Raw genomic sequence first — 17,187 nt, 5'->3', positions numbered from 1 at the left:
CCCGGGTTTCCTATGGTCTTGTTGCAATATAATTAACACGCAGTAGACGCTCAGATCTTAAGAGCTCACTGCCTTGAGTTTTGACAACTGTTGATACACTCGTGTCGCCACCGCTCGAACCAAAGATAAAACATTTCAGAACCCTCTAAAGAGTCCCCCTTTCCAGTCAAGCCCCTCACCCCACCACTGATTTCTAATTTCTCTCAACATAGATTTGTTTTTGCATGCATTCTTGCATAATTGTTTCTACAACATAATTAGAAGATTCTAGATAACTCTCCACAGGCTTCTGACAATGAAAAATACTTTTAATTCTATTTACGTTCTGCCATTATGAAACACATGCTCACTACACAAAATGTGAAAAATACAAACTATTTTTTAAAGAAAATTCAAAAATCATCCATGAGCCTATCACACAGAAATAACCACAGTTCGTATTCCAGCGGATTTCTTTCAAGGCTAGTACACACGCATTGATTACAGGCTGGCTCCCTCGTGGAGCATGAGCTTTTTTGTAAATAAATCAGGCTTGTTGCTCACCTCAGAGCGGGCCGTTTAGAGCTGCCTGTGTGAGAGGCGGCTTGATCAAAAATTCAACCTGCAATTTAGGGCGCCAGCCCCTCCAGCTCAGTGGGGGCCACCGTCTGAATTCACTGTGTATTTTCTTCTGCGGAATATGTCTTGCACGCCTTTCCCCTGGACCTCTCGCGGCGCTTCACAAGGACCGTGGCTAGCTCCTTGGGGTACACCCCCCACCAAGGTGAATACGCATTTGCCAGCCACGCAGGCCACCCCTGATGCACCCTCCAAATCTCGTCATCATTCCGGCCACGTCCACCACGGCCGGGCAGTAACAGACACGCCCTCAATTTTATTTATATAAATCTTCCTTCTTAAAAAAAAAGGTACTTTTATGATATTCTTCATGCAAGTTGGAGGAGTTTTTCAGAGATCCAAAGAATGTGATGACATCATAATTTCTGGTCTCCTTTTCTATACACCCCTGAGCAATCAGGTGACTAATGCTAGGTCATCAACCATGTCTGAGGCTGAATAACATCCCGTTGTATGTATAGATCACATTTTGCTTATCCATTTATCTGTGGCTAAGCACTTGGGTTGCTCCCACTTTGGGCTATTTTGAATAATGCTGCTATGACCGTGGGTGTACAAATACCTTTTTGAGGCCGTGTTTTCACTTCTTTTGGTATATATCCAGAAGTGGAATTACTGGATCATATGGTAATTCTATTTTTAGTTTTTTGAGGAACCGCCTTACTGTTTTCCATAAGGGTTGCGCCATTTTGCATTCCCACCAGCAGTGCACAGGGGTTCCAATTTCTCCACATCCTCGCCAACACGTATTTTCTGGTTTTTTGGTAATAGTGTCCTCGTGACTCTGAGATGATACATTATTGTGGTTTTGATTTGCATTTCTCTAATAATTAGTGACACTGAGCATCTTTTCATGGGCTTGTTGCCATTTATATATCTTTGAAGAAATATCTACTCAGTCCTTTGCCCATTTTTTAACAAGATTGTTGTTGTTGAATTGTAGGCACTCCTTTTTTTTTTTTTTTTTTTTTTGAGAGAGAGAGCGCGTGTGGTGGGTGGGAAGGAAGGAGCAGAGGGGGAGGGAAAGAGAGAATCTTAAGCCGGTTCCACACCCAGTGTGGAGCCAGATGGGAGGCTCGATTTCATGACCCTGAGATCATGACCTGAGCCAAAAGCAAGAGTTGGACGTTTAACCGACTGAGCCACCCGGGTGTTCTGGTGCTCTGGATAGTAATCTCTTATCCAATGTCTGATTTGCCTATACTTTCTCCCATTCCATGGGCTGCCTTTATACTCTGTTGATAGGGCCCTTTGGTGCACAGTTTTTAATTTTGATGTAGACCAATTAATGAGGGTGTTTTCAATAAGAATCCAGGCATAATAGAAGAAAATAACATTGGAATGAAACAGACCTGGCTCTTTTCTTGGCCATGCCACTTAATGAGCAGGTTGACCTCCAACGAGTCATTTAACTTTCCTGAACTTTTTTTTTTAAGATGGTATTTTTAAGTAATCTCCACACCCCAACATGGGACCCGAATTTAAAACCCTGAGATCAAGAGTTACGTGCTCCACTCACTGAGCCAGCCCGATACCGCCTTTTCTGAATGTTCTTATTATCTGAAAATGGGTCAGGGGAAAGGAATACCTCCCACCCAGGATTTTTGTGAAATTTGAATATATATAAAGCAAGAACCGTAGCGCCCAGAACGTGGGAAGTACATAGCTCCTATCCACGCTTACCCCGACTTACTCGTCAGCTTGCCTCACCCCATTCAACAGGACCCCAGGACAGATACTGTTTGCATTAACATCTGATCAATGAGGAAATGGATGCATAGCCAGGTTACATAAAGGACCCGAGATCACAGTGTCTACGTTGCCATCTGGATCTTTTGAAAACTCCTATTGTGGGTATACCCTCAGCCCCTGCTTCCTCGCCCACGGGACGGACAGCTGCTCCAAACCATTAGCAGACCCAAGGACCAGGGAACCCTTCAAGACCATCCAGTCCAGCTCTCCCAATTTGCAGAAGGTAAAGCCAAATCTGAAAGAGGTTGGGCATTTTGCTCAAATTTACAGAGCCAGAGTCAGCCCTGATGGCCAACTCTCCCTCCCAGCACAGAAATGAATGTCCTTGATCAAGCAGAAGGAAAGCCTTGTACGACGTCCAGCACCGCCCACTCCTCAGAACACTCAGCCTTGTTCTCTGATAGTATTGTCTGGGGAGAAGAGGACATTCCTAGCAGTGCTATGGAATAGCTTTGGGGCAAAACTTCTCAAGACAGATGTGTGTACTGTATTTACCGGCTGCTGGCCCAGGCAGCTTGTAGGACCAGGCACTTTCAGGAGTTTGATGGGAACAGTATGGGAAGACCCTGGTGTGTGTTCCCTCTTCTGTTCTGTCTGACCCTCAGCCCAGATTCTCATACCTGCTCTTCCACTCAGTGTCTCCAGCTCTAAGACGGAGGATGCACAAGGCTGTGTAGTGCTTTATACGGGAACATTCTGGTCAGGTGCTTCCAAGCAATGAGAAAACAGACATTTCATTGCCTTTGCCTCAAAGGGCCTTTTTATCTTTCTTGTTTTACACAAGAATAATGCACAAAAGATATGAATGGAAATCAAAATAAAGATTTCCCCATAATTATACTACTAAGTGACCTTCCTTTTTGAAGAAAAAGATTGTGACATTTATTCTGAGCTCCACAAACCAAGGAGGAAATGTGTGAGACTGTCTCTTTAACTGCCCTTCGCCATTTCTGCGGGCAAGCCAAATGGCTGTTTCTCGTGACGAACACCATCAAAGTCTAGAGGAAAAGTCAAATGGTTATATTCTGGCATATTCTTTACTCCATACAGCATTATGACCAATGGGGGAAGACAAAGTAAAATGGTGAAATATTGTTGCTATCACTACAGGATCTTTCTGAGAGACACCCCCCCACACACAAACACACACACCCCGCCCACTATCATTCGTGCCCTGGCTGCTAGGTTTGTATGTATGGATGGATGGATAAATGACACATATAATTATTTTATAGCTCAATGCAAACATCTGAGCTCTTACTACATACCAAAGATTTCTGCTGGATGCTAGGAAAAATAAAGATAATTTTTTTTTACAGATTTTATTTATTTATTTGACAGAGAGAGAGAGACAGCCAGTGAGAGAGGGAACACAAGCAGGGGGAGTGGGAGAAGAAGAAGCAGGCTCCCAGCGGAGGAGCCTGATGTGGGGCTCGATCCCAGGGATCCAGGATCACGCCCTGAGCCGAAGGCAGATGCTTAACAACTGCGCCACCCAGGCGCCCCCCAAAAATAAAGATAATTAAGATACAGGCTGTGTCTTCACGGGTGTCACAGATCTAGTTCAGAAAGAAAGAAATGACATTCGGTGTGACAAATAAATGACAAAAATAACAGCAGAGCATAAGATACAGTGGGGACACAAAGAAGACGTGGCAGGGGACTGCAGGGCTCTCGATTTTTTCAGCATTATTTTGGATGCTTCTGCTCTAGAAGGATCCCTCCTGTACAAGTAGTGAGAAGACATAATAGTATAGGTATTCCTTTCTAAGGGCTCTCTGCCAAGGTCTTTATTAATGTTCTTGTAATTTGGGGATTCTTCTTCATACAATTTATAAATGTTATTTAAAGTATTATCCACTTAAAGAGAAAGTTGGGACACAGAATGAAGTCTTTCTCAATAAGCAAGAGATGAAGCGTGGAGCTCTGCCAAGCTAAGAATCTAAGACTCTTGCTTCCCAGGTGCTTGAATTTATCTGGGTCCTTCTGTAGGTTGACGACAAAGTCAGTATTTGAACCCAGAATCCCTAATTCTCAGATTTGTAGTCAGACCACAGGACGTGCATTAGGGCACTGAGCTTAAAAGTCCTAGATGTAGGGGTGCCTGGGTGCCCGACTTAACAGTCGTTAAGCGTCTGCCTTCGGCTCAGGGCGTGATCCTGGATCCCTGGGATCGAGCCCCACATCACGCTCCTCCGCTATGAGCCTCCTTCTTCCTCTCCCACTCCCCCTGCTTGTGTTCCCTCTCTTGCTGGCTGTCTCTCTCTCTGTCAAATAAATAAAATAAAATCTTAAAAAAAAAAAAAAAGTCCTAGAAGTAAAGCTACAATGAAACCATGCCAAATCTACCCAAATATTCAGCTTGGAATTCTTCCCTTACAGTGAAATTTGCTGTTTGGCCTAAGGCACACTAATTGCCACCAGGTACAAAGTCAGTGTTTGATCTCACACGAAGCTCTGTGAGCACCTGCTTAGGAGACAGTGAAGAAAAATGACTTCAACCACCTGCATGACCTTGAGCAAATTGTTGGACTTCCAGATCTCTGTGCCCTCAGCTCAACCACAGGAAGAATGGCATCCACCACCCAAGAACTGCTCTGAGTTGAGATAATGAGTAGAATGACATGGAATAAACATTGCTAAATGTCAGTAATGCACAAGAACTTAGCATAGTATAAGACTTGACTAAAGGGGCCACATCTGTCCTCTTTGTGGTCTCTGAGATTTTCTTGTCTTTCTGGTGCAGGTGGTCACGGACCGCCAATCCATGGCTGGTCCTCTAGGAGACCAGAAAGCGCTCAACGTCATCACTGTCCCATCTCAGGGGCCCAGTCTGCCACAGATTTCACAGAGGCAGGTGTCTAGCTCACAACATGGAAGCAGCTCTATGGTTTTACGTTGCTTTTACCAGACCCTTCCATCTAAGGCATCTAACAAGTACAGTCTAAACTTAACATTTCCATCCTTGTACACAGGGACTGTCAGTGTTTCTGGAGAGGTCGTGGGCATGCCCCAGAAGCATCCACTAGAATTGCTTGGATGGGGATAATACCACTTTTGATAGGCACAGTGTTCTCTAATGGAAACACATGCACCTAGACGTTATTTTGTTTGACCCCCTCAGTATACCCTCACTACATCAGGCAGACTGATTATCCCTATTTTACAGGGGAGGAAATGGGCTCAGAGGGAGGGGAACTACCTGTCCAGGGTCCTATGGCTAGGAAGTGGCCATCTGGGACTGGGGCCACCGTCCCTCTCTCCCACACAGCGCTCAGTCCTGAACCAACCTCCAGAGGCAGGGATCGCCGCATCCAGACTGGCTGGACTTGAAGGCACAGGGAAGGAGTTTTAATTCACAGGCAAACTGTCAAGAGGCAGAAGGTCCTCCTGCTAAAGAATGTCCCCAGAGTCTGTTCTCCTCCAGGCCAAGCACTGATAGTGGGGCATGTCTTTAAGAACACTGCCATCTAGGCATGCATGCGACTCAGTGGTGGTCGTGACAGCCCCCTCTGCCCCCCTACCTGTCCCTGTCTCTGAGATGCACGCCCGTGCCTCCTTGGTTCTCATTGCCATCACAGGCTCCTGTATCCTATCTTCAGACCTTACCAGCCTGCTCTCCTGGCTCCTCTCCTACTTACTTATCTACACCTAGGGCTTTCACGGGGCCCTTTGTCTCCCACAAAGTGAAACAATGATAAAGGAGGAAAGAAGGGTGCCCAGAGGCAGAGGATCCCACCAGAAGTGAGGGTTCCCAGCTTCTGCGCTGACTGGCTTGGGCCAAAGAGAAGGCACGTCCCCCGCAGGTGTTCATCTTTCCATCCCTGTCTTCTGCACTCCCCTGCATGGCCCAAAGTAACACACATGAGTCTGGGAGGTACAGTAAGCTCTACAAAGGAAAGGCCTGGATTCTCTGAAACATTCAGAATATTATAGGGCCAGTGCTGTGGCAGGGAGGGGGAGTCCACACTCCACCAAGGTTGAAATCCCAGTCCTATCACATAACTGTGTGGCCGGGGGCAGGTTCATAAACCTCTCAATACCTCCATGTTTTCATTTCTAAAATGAAAATAATAATCCCTAACATAGTTTGGGGAAGATTAAGTCAGTTAATACATAAAAGTGCTTAGACTACTGCTTGGCACACGGTAGTGCCCAGTGAATGGAATCTAAAGTAATAGTAATTGTATTGCTATTCAAAACACATTTAAGGCTGAAATACATAGAGGGTCGGAAGTTACAAAAGTAAATAAAAAAGATGACACCTAACTTAGGATTCACTCATTTAATAAAATTTTCCAGGGCCTTACTCTGTATCAGGCAGTGTCCTATGCCCTAAAGAGGCAGCAGGGAGAGAAAGAAATGAGTTCCCTGTTTCCATGGAGCTGACAGTCTCGTGGAGAACAGACAAGGGAAATACAGGAGGTGATGAACAGCTGTGCGGGGAGGTAAACTAAGGCACACGAATGGGAGCGAGCAGACAGCCTCCCTAACTGTAAAGGCAGGAATGACTTCTCCAGGGAGCAACCTCTCCGAGGGCTCACATCCATCCCTGGAAGGAGAAATCACATCCGTGAAGTGGGACAAGAGCCTCAGTGAGTCTTGGCTTATGGCAAACCAGGAAGGAAGCCGAGAACAGAGCCGGGGGCAATTTCAAGGTGAGGAATCAGAACCCACAACTTGCATTTGGACAGGTCTCAGTACTCTCCAAACTGGCATAGGGCAGATTAAGCGAACTACATTTGCAAAAGGAAAATCTAATTTAGACCAATATTTATGAAATAGCTCCTCTTTTTGGAGGAACTCAGGGAGGATTTTCTCTCAGCTCTCAGCATCTTGAAAAGCTGCTTTGGACCTAGGCAAGTGAATAATAATAATAAAAAAAAAAATCTACAGATGCTAATAGTCTTGCAAATGACTTTTCCCCTCTTTTGTGGCCTGCAGGAAGCTCAAAACTGAATTTCCTGTAGAAAACTCAACACTGAATTCACAACAGGGTCTGCTGGTATGCACTTTTTTTTCCCTGAAATAACTTCATTCTCGGCTTTATTTTTCTCTGTATAATTCTTAGATTTTCCTTGTTTTGACCTCTTTCTTTACTGTAGTGCAGGCATGTGCGTATGTGTACATGTGTGTGTATAAAGGATAGGCTCCAAATCATTTCTAGAACAAGTTAGATTATAATAACTTTACAGCCCTAAGTAATTTAGCACCTATTTCAATATAAACTATTCTCTTTTCTTTTAAAATAATTCTTTGGGGCACCTGGGTGGCTCAGTTGTTAAACGTCTGCCTTCGGCTACGTCATGCTCCCAGCTTTCTGGGATCCAGCGGCATCGTCCGACTCCCTGCTCAGCGGGAAGCCTGCTTCTCCCTCTCCCACTCCCCCTGCTTGTGTTCCCTCTCTCGCTGCCTCTCTCTCTGTCAAATAAATAAATAAATAAAATCTTTGTTTTTATTTTTTTTATTATCGTTATCTCATAATGGTCATTAGCCTTCTTTTTTTAATAATTTTTTTATTATATTATGTTAGTCACCATACAGTACATCCTTAGTTATAAAATCTTTTTAAAAAATTACTTTTAAATTTTTTTTTGAGAGAGAGAGAGAAATAAACTATTCTCTATGTGTGCTTATATAACCCACATTCATGTAGCACGGGAATTTTTTTAAGTTTCAATTCCCTCCCTCCCACCCCCATCCCCAGTCCTACTCCTTTTTTTTTTTTTTTTTGAAGGGGCAAACATTTCCCACTGAAAATGCACAATTATAAGTGGTCCAAAGCTTTCTCACTCCTTCGGCTACTACCGGTGGCTCCAACAACTGTCTCTGCTTTTCTTCATTTTCACTTCATCCCCCTCCCATCCCATTCTGCACAGTGCCCCCAGCTTCATTTCCCTAAAAGATCAATTGTGCAAATCAGCCTTCTGGCAGTTTAAAATCTTCAATTGTTCCTAAGACTCACAGAGATAAGTGAACAGCCCTTATCTTGACAAAATCTGCATCAAGTCATTCCCCACCTAACCTCTGCCCAAACCCAGGTAGCGCCTCCCACCCCTAATTCTTCTGGGCAGGTCTCCTCTTTCCTTACCTCCGTGCACGTTCTCACCCTGGTGCCTCCAGCTGGCACACCCTTACCACCTCTCCATCCAGCCTTCAGACCCCCTCTAAAGTCCTCCAAAAGCCTCCACCTCCAGGGGTCTCCTCTACCTCGAGATACTGCTGGCTGAATGTCTAATGAGTAACTCCGGGATCCCACAACTGCTGTGCAACTTGACCGAACATAGCTTTGTAACATTTTCAGCCTTGCATGTTTTGCAGCCTGGTTACGGACTCAAACTGTAATCTTGATGGAAAGGGCTTCTCTATATTTTTGTATCCCCCTCGATGCCCTATGGAATATCATATGTAGCTGACACTCCAGAAATACTTGACAGTGTGTATCTATTTCCCTTCAAAATACAAAGCATAAGGCAAATGACAGGCAAGTAGTTAATATCCTCAGTAAATAAAGCACTCACTTGTATGAAAATTCACTAAAATGCAAATGGTTAAAAAACATACGAAGTGTTTGACCACTAGAAATAATGCACGTTAAAATGATACAACTTTTCTATCAAATTAGCACAGGTTGGGGGGAAATCTCAATATTTAATGCTTTTGAGAGTACAGGGGGTTAGGTACTCTCACAACTGCTAGTGGGATTATAATTGATTCAAACTGAAAATAATCTGACAATATGTAACAGATATTTCAAATGTTCATATACCTTGATCAACCCATTTGGAGAGCTGCTAGGGAAATATTCTAAAATTCAGAGAAAGCTTTGGTATCTTTTCCAGGGTTATAATACTGTATATGCAACCTAATTGTGCAAGAAGGAAATTATACTTTCACTCAGTGGACTGTTACATAGCCAGTAAAAATGGCAGCCATTAACTTGGGGGGTGGGCAGGAATGCTTATATTTCAATGTTAAAGTAGAAAAAAATACAATATAAAATCATGTAAAATGAATAATTCCAACCACATAAACAAATGCATGAAGAAAAGATATCGAAACAGCAAAAGCAGTTATACTTGTTTATAGTTTACTATGTTTCCAGATTTTCTAGAAGGATTGGATGACTACCAGGAAAAAAAAGATGCTTTTCAAATTAGATTTTCCTTTTTTTTTTTTTTTTTTTTGGTTTGATATAAGGAACAGTCTCACAAGCACTGATATTAAGCTTATGGGACATATATTTTTTTTTCCCTCTGGCTTTTTTATTAAGAAACAGGGAGGAGAGAGTTGAAGAAAGGGAAGGAGAAAGTGGGGGCAGCTCTCTTATCCTGATTAATCTCTGCGGTGAGGTGGGCGGGCGTTGTCATCTTTGTAGATCCAGGAAACAGGTTCAGAGAGACTCAGGTCCAAGGTTACCTGAAGGGCAGAGTCAGGGTTGAGACCCAGGCTATGGGGCCCTTGGTGCTCCCTCACCCTCACACCCAGGGTAACCCAGGCAGGATGGGGGCAAGAAATAGAAAGGAAAGGGCAAAAGGTGAGTACAAAATCCGAGTGGTCATTTATATAATAATATTTTTTAAAACATCGGTTTTAGTGTGTAGGATTGTGGACAGTTTTTTCCCTCCTCTTTTTTCTAGACTTGCTATAAGGTAATGCAACTGTCTACTTTCATACATGTGCAAAAAGAAAACTGCATTTGGATTCACTGAACTGTGAGCCCAAGGAGATCCTGCCCGGCTCCTGAGAGGACTAAAGGAGCTGGGGGGACGGGGGGAGGCAGGGCACACAGCTCCTGTCCCAAGCCAAACACCACACCATAGGGCTGCAGGAGCCTCAAGAATTAGGGAAGGAGGTTGCAGCCTGTGTGTGTGTGTGTGTGTGTGTGTGTGTGTGTGTGTGTGTTGTGGGAGTTGCCTGTGAGGAGGAGCTGCAGGAGCTCGGAGTTCTATGCAACAGTGAGCCCTGCACCTCAGAGGGAGTCAGCTCCACCCTGTGGCTTTTCCACACCATCCACACGGGTTGCACAAGTGCGTGCTCTGTAAGGCATCTTTACAGAAAGCTGTCCACCGTGGCTCAGTTCCCTACAGTCAGTATTCTCAATCACAAAGGCAAAAGTTGAGGATGAGGCAGGACCTAGAGGTGAGCAGCTTTTGTTCTAGTGGGATCGGGCTCTGTGGACTGTATGTGGTTCTGGGGAAATCCTGTCCCATTGCTCTCCATGGCCCACTGCCCTCCTCCTGGAGGGTAGCATTTCTCAGAGCTCTGTCTCACCTCAGTGGGTAAGTGGGACACTCCTAGGCAGGACCGCTCTGGCTCCACCCCAGAAGAGAGGAATAGGGAAACTTAGTTATACAATTCTAACACAAAGAAACAGTAAGGGGAACGTTTTTCTTTCCAGAAAATTTGCTATGATCTTTCTACCCCAGTACCAAGTGCTTTCGTTTTTCCAGCTCCTTTATCAACCTGTGCTCCCAGGTATAAACAAGACTGTGGGAAGTCACCAGCATCCCTTATGGAGAGCCATTTCCAGAAAGTGACTGGGGTTTAGGAATGAGTGCGTGGTAAGGAGGCAGCGGGGGTAAGTTTAGCTAAGGCAAAGCAGGAGTTCAGGGGCTTGAGGGGCTAGTGAAGGAAGATGATTTGTGTGGTTAAGCTGGGTGGGCGGTGATGCAAACACCCATCTCAGAAACTGGCAGAGAAGAAGAGAGAAGGGTAGAGGCCCAAGAGGATCTGAAGGGGCCAGGCTCTTGAGCAACCTGTCTTGTGAGTGCAGAAGCTCTTGGTGCACTGTCACACCCACTGCCCAGCTTTGAGACTCACCACAGGCTCGGGAGGTGTAAATGGTGTAATGAGATGTAATTCCGAGAGATGACCCCACTTGTCTGTGGTCACATAGCCATGAGCTGGCTCTTAGATTGAGATGGGCTGACTCCAGTTCTAAGATTCTTTCTGTCCCAAATAGCACTGTGTCCTTTAGCCAAGACAAGGGGCCCTTATTCTCCCACAGACAGAAGGAAGGGGAGGGAGGAGACTGAGGAACACAGAAAGACTGAGTTGTCAGGGGCTGAGGTAAGGTGAGGAGGAGAGAAGAGGGGAGCTGAGGAAGATCTGTCCCGGATCTCCAAGCAGCTGAGAGGTGGGAACAGGAGTCAGGTTTTACAAATTCAGAGTGGGATCAAGTCACCAAGGTGGGTGGTCAAGGGACACCTTTACCTAAAGCTTAGGTGACTTTGGCTATACATGGGGGCCTCACTGCCCATCAGCCAATAAAATCCCTAGTGGCATTTTCCTAGTGAGCATTTACCCAAGGCATTGAGAGCGGAGGGGCACTGAGCTAGGAAGCCTGTTTTCATTTTCCCCTGTTCCACCTAACTGTGTCACCTTGGGCAAATCATTTGGAAAATATGGGAAAACAAGAACCAAATATAAGAAGTCTGGCTCTGTGCCTTCCCAACCTCTCTATCCACTTCTTTTTTTCATCACTCTCTTGACTGCTGGAGAGAGAATGATTATAGGTATCACATGGACCCTTTCTTGTCATAAAATTCAAGAAAATACTGAAATCCAGGCCACTGAGCCCTCCCCTTAGAGAGCGGGCTCCCTTTTACACCTCCTAAAACAAGGCTTTTCACTAAGTAAGACTCAGTAATCATCTCCCAACCAGCATTGGCGTGACTTTCCTTTGCTGCAGGCAACTGCCTAGAGGATTCCTTCTTTATAATCTTTCTATGAATGATTTAGGAGTAAGTACCTTCTCTGTTTGCATCTGGAGGAATAAGAACATAACAGAGAAATGAAAAAGCTGTGGTGTATCCAAAAATAACACCCAGATATGTTGGCTTCCCAGTTCACCTTTCTATATCAACCAACTCTTTCTTGATCTGCTTCACACACAGAGGCAGACAGGGATCCCCAATGTCCCAATATCAGGGATCAGTTACCAAACTGTGTCAGACTCACTGCAATGAGGTGGCCCCGCAGAACTAGGGTTCCTAATTCTTCCCCATTCTGATGGGCCTGGTCCTAACTCCTTGCCCACTGCAGGTGCCCTGCAGTCACATGCTCTTGTCAAGTGATCTGCAGCTCCAGGCTGCACACTCTGCAGAAGAGAACAGGAGGGAAACAGAAAGAAAGAAAATACGGCTTTCTCCTGGGAACCTCACAACCTCCCAGCTTACCAAGCAACCACCGTGTTACCTGCCTGCAGAGCACTGGCCCACAGAACACGCTCTCAGGTCAACCTCCCCTCCCTTTGGTGCATCGAAGAGAAATCATACTTGCTGAGGGGATCTGCTCATGTCTCCCCCTGGTTCAGAAGTGCAGATGTGTGACCACAGGACAGGAAAGGACACTGATGAAAAGGCTGAATGTCTCTCTCTCTCTCTCTAAATAGTGAGGCCCACGGACTGCAGAGCCTTTGTACCAGGCTCAGCTTCCTCTGCCTCCAAACTTTGTGACTCACAGTCTGTGTGCAGAGTGAGGCAGCTGAGCAGGCCTCAGGTTAAATCCGGAACTTGCTCTTCTCCCAACACTCACCAGTCAGGTGCCACCTGAGCCCCTACCTGGCTGTGGGGATGGGAGGTGAACACAGCTCCAGTGTTTTGGCTGGTCCTACGTAGCTGCCAGAACCCAGGACCTGGGTCCTGATGGACTTATGTCCATCGGAATCACATTTCTCTCTCTCTCACTCATACACACACACACACACACACACACACACACACACAACTAGCTCAGAACATCTGGATTCTCTGTAAGGCAGTTGATTTCTAGACTGGTCTGGGTCTCCAGTGCTCCATTCATTAAAGATGCAGTGTGAGACCCAAAGTGCTCTCTTTTCTTTAACCACTCTGCCTCCAAACCAGAGAAATGCCTGGCAAATTTTTAAAGCAGAACTGTGCATCAGGAGGGTCTGGCTAACTGTTGCACATCAGTTGAGGGGATGGCTGGGGAAGGGAAGAAGAGAGGTTGGGGGGGGGGAGCAGCCAGGAGGTGGCCGACTCCCCACAGCTGCGCTCTACGCTCAGCAGCGTCTCCTCCCTTCATCACTGCGGAGGGCAAATCTGGAAGTTCGGGAACCTGGGACCCGCGGGCGGCAGGGGCGGACAGAGGCCACGTACATCCAGGGGCGGCGACAAGAGGCTCCCAGGACTGGCTCTCGCACCGGCGCCGCCCCCCTCATCCTCCCGGCCCGGCGTAAGGCAGACAGCGAGCTCTCCCCGCAATCCCAGACCGGCTTCCCGCATAAAACTCCCTGGCGCAACCCGCTTTTGTTAATTCTGCAAATGCTGTCACACGACCACCTCCACCAACGCTCCCCGCCTGCTCGGCTCCAAGGGAGACCCGCTCTCCCCACAACACAGCCGCTCGGGATCACCCCAGCCCCCCGCCCCCCGACGGACCACCGCCCACCCGCCCCACGCCCGCAAACGACCGGCCCGAAGGACTTCCGAGGACCCCAGGGTCCCCCGCCTTAAGCATCTTTGTCCTCTCAGCGCAGCAGCGCGCGCACAGAACGACAGAAAGAACCCAGCCGGGCACCGAGTCCGCGCCCCCTGGCCTCGCCGGGCCCCGCAGGGGGACAATGGTGCGCCCCCCGCAAGTTTGCGAGCCCGGAGGCAGAGCCCTCCTTACCGTACATCTCCGCGGGGCGAGCGCCTCCTGGGAGGCCGCGTCGCCGTGTCGCCTGCAGCCAGCCCCGGCGGCGCCTGCCTTTCATTCACAGCCTGGGCGGCGGATGGCGGCGGCCGGCGGAGGCCGGGGCGGGGCGGGAGCGCGAGCGAGGGCGGGACGCGGAAGGGCCGGAGCCGGGAGCCGCTCGCCCATTCAGCCGCCCAGGCTGAGCGCGGCGGGCCTCCGCTCGGGTTGCTGGGCAGGGCCGCGCCGGGAGGGGAGGAGGCTATGCTAATGAGACGTCCCTCCCCCTGGCGCGGCCACTGCCAGGACGCCCCGACCCCCGGCCCCGCCCCGCCCCAGGCAAATTCCCGCCCTCCGCCTGCTGCGGCCCCGGCAGCCTCCCCAGCGAACCCCAAGATGCGCCTTTCCCAGCCTGTCGCTCCCAGGTCCTGGGCGGTGCGTTTTTCAGCTGCAGCGTTCTTCGGGGGAGTCGCCCACCCAAATTCCCTGCTCCTGTCGGAATGCGCAGGCCGACAGCTAACATCGCCCCTAACCCGTGGGTCCCCAGTGTCAGCAGGGGCTCCCGAAGCTGCAGGTGTACCCCCCACCCCCCATTTGTCCAGGTTGCGTAGGCTGAGCCAGGGGACTCAAGGAAGAGGGACTGTGGAATAACTCTCTTCCCTTCCTTGGCTCCCTTAGCGAAGCCCCATTCCCTAATCAAGAACTCTGCTGTGGCCCTCCCAGCCAGTCCTCAGCCGGGTGCTTGCTACCAATGAGCGTCCTTCCTGGGCCAAGTACGCGGGGAAACGCACCCCACACCATTCCCTAAGTGCTGCAGGAAGCCCGCTTGCTTTCCCTCTCCCAGATTATACGTGTAATTCACACTTTTTGCGCCCAGGATCCTCTCTACTTGTGCCACAGGCCGACTTCACCCTCTATGACCACGTGAGAAACAGACCCAAGGCAAAAGGCTCACGCCCCACACCCTGATGACATCTTCTGGCCTAGCCCAGGGCTTCCCTAAGGCTTCTCCATCCAGCCTCCTCTGCATCTCACACATTCACCTGGCCTTCCTTTCAGCACCTATTCCTTAGTTTCTCCTCTTGCCCCATGGTTGAGGTTTTTGTCCCCTAAAGCAGGAATAAAGGAGGTAACAAGCTTAAAGGTGGTGCGATGTCTCCCATTTTACAGAAGAGGAAACTGAGGCGGTTAATTTGTGTTCTTCTTCCTAGATCCTGAGCTGTGTGTCTGCAGGCCAGTCATCCACCCTCTCTGAAACCTCAGCTTCCTGCAGGACTATTGGGAAGTTTATATAAAACCTACATGAAAGTACACAGTGGGAAATCACACAGTTATTTTCTTTCTTTCCTTCCTCACCCAAGGCAGGGAACAGAACTGGAGGGAGTTGCTGGACTCTTGGGACAGTGCTCTCCCTATTGTACCCCAAACTCAAGTTTCCTATTTCTCTCTGGCCTCAGCATCTCCTCCTACTCCCTTGCTGTTTTCAGGTTTTGTTCCTGTTCCTTTACCTGTCTTAGCAGCACATGTGAGTGCTGGAACCCTTCCCCCCCCCCAAAACCCTGGGAGGGTTCCCGGATCTCACATTTAGTCTAGACCCTCAGATGACTTACAAAGAAGCCCAGTCTCTATTCTCCAGTTTTAGGAGCTCAGGTGGCTCTGAGATCTGCTGAGAGTCAGACCTGAACCAGGGCAGAAAGGAAAATGTGGAATCAAGCTTGGTCTGGACACCTGGAATACTCCCAGCCCACAGTTCCATTCAGCACAAAATATACTCATTATGCCTGCAGCACAGTGGCAAATGCGTTGTCTTCATGGAGTGAAATGTCTGGCAGGTGTCATTTCCATATGAGGAAAGTGGGTGGGGGCACAATCTTCTGGCTCACAGTTTTGTTTTTTCTTTTTTAAGATTTTATATATTTATTTATTTATTTATTTATTTGAGAGAAAAAGACAGAGACAGAGAGAGAATGGCAGAGCACAGGTGCATGAGCAGGGGGAGGGGGAGAGAAAAGGGAAGGGAGAGGGACAAGGAGACTCCCCGCTGAGCACAGAGCCCTGATGCGGGCTCCATCTCATGACCCTGAGATCATGACCTGAGCTGAAATCAAGAGTCAGATGCTTAACCAACTGAGCCACCTAGGCTCACAGTTTAAATATAAGGGCAGAAACCAAGAGTCCCAATATCCAGAATAATGTGCCCATGAAAAAACATAGAGCAGCTATCAGCTATTTAGGTGAACTGTGGTAAGGAGGAAAAGGAGGAAAAGTCAGAATTGGGATTTCTATCTAACTAGGTTCTTTCTGTATCTGCAGAAACCCCGAACATGGTGATGAGTGTGGCAGGAAGAAAGTGGAGAAGAAATAACATTTGCTGTGTGCACATTATGCGTTGGGTTCTGGGTCAGACGCTTTACACAGTTTATCTCAGACAACACTCTCAGCAACCTTGCAAGGTCAATAGTGCGATTCCCATTTTGCACCTGGGAAACTGAGAGGTGAGATGACTTTAGTAAATATCAAGCAGGGATTCAAGCCCAGGACACTCTGCCCAGGACCCATTTTCTTCCCACCACACGGTGATGCCTTGCAGTCCACACTGATGTACATAGGACAACTGCATTTTAAATCGAGTAGTTCTTCACAGTCCAAAGGCCATGCCCCCTTCCTGCTCTTTTATCTGCTTTTTCTCCCCTTCTCATCTGTATTTCACCCCCTCCCCCCATTACTTGGGTTTGGAGGGTAGAGTGGAGAGAGTCTCAAGCTATCCAGACCAAAGCAGGTGCTGTAATTTTCACCCCTCCTAGGCCATCAGTGGTGGACCCCTGTGGCATTAGCTGTTCCAGAGCCCAGAGGCATCTTGGGACCCGGTCGGTCAGGCTGGAGGAACTAAGTCTGAGGAAAGATCATTCCTCTTTAGCCAGAGTGCAGCCCGGGTAACACAATCACTCTGAGCAATGTACTTAGCTGCAACAGCTCAATGAGCCCCTGTGCCATGGGCGAGCACCACAATTTCCAGAGTTTCCATATAGACCAAAGGCCACATTTCCCCGCATTTCAGAGAAAGGAGGGCTTAGAAGTGGGAGGCAATCCACAACCATGGCATAAAAACCAGGACCTCGCTTGCATCCAGGGCCCTGGCATCACACCAGGCCTGTCCTTCTGCCCAGGAGCCTGGCT

At 47.9% G+C, this 17,187-nt stretch overlaps 1 protein-coding gene across 1 annotated transcript in view; it reads right to left on the bottom strand.

The window, feature by feature from the left end:
• Positions 1-14,111, bottom strand: part of EFR3B (EFR3 homolog B) — an 83,309-nt gene extending 69,198 nt beyond the window's left edge. Inside the window, exon 1 of the mRNA XM_040622958.1 lies at positions 14,008-14,111. Within this exon, the coding sequence (XP_040478892.1) occupies positions 14,008-14,092 (85 nt within the window). The 5' untranslated portion in view covers positions 14,093-14,111. The remainder of the gene's footprint in view (positions 1-14,007) is intronic.
• Between the last annotated feature and the right edge of the window lie 3,076 nt (positions 14,112-17,187).

Source organism: Ursus maritimus, unplaced genomic scaffold, assembly GCF_017311325.1.
Source record: "Ursus maritimus isolate PB19 unplaced genomic scaffold, ASM1731132v1 scaffold_6, whole genome shotgun sequence".
NCBI lineage: Eukaryota > Metazoa > Chordata > Mammalia > Carnivora > Ursidae > Ursus > Ursus maritimus.
Note: the sequence above shows the minus strand (reverse complement) of the source record. Positions and strands in the feature narration are given on the sequence as shown.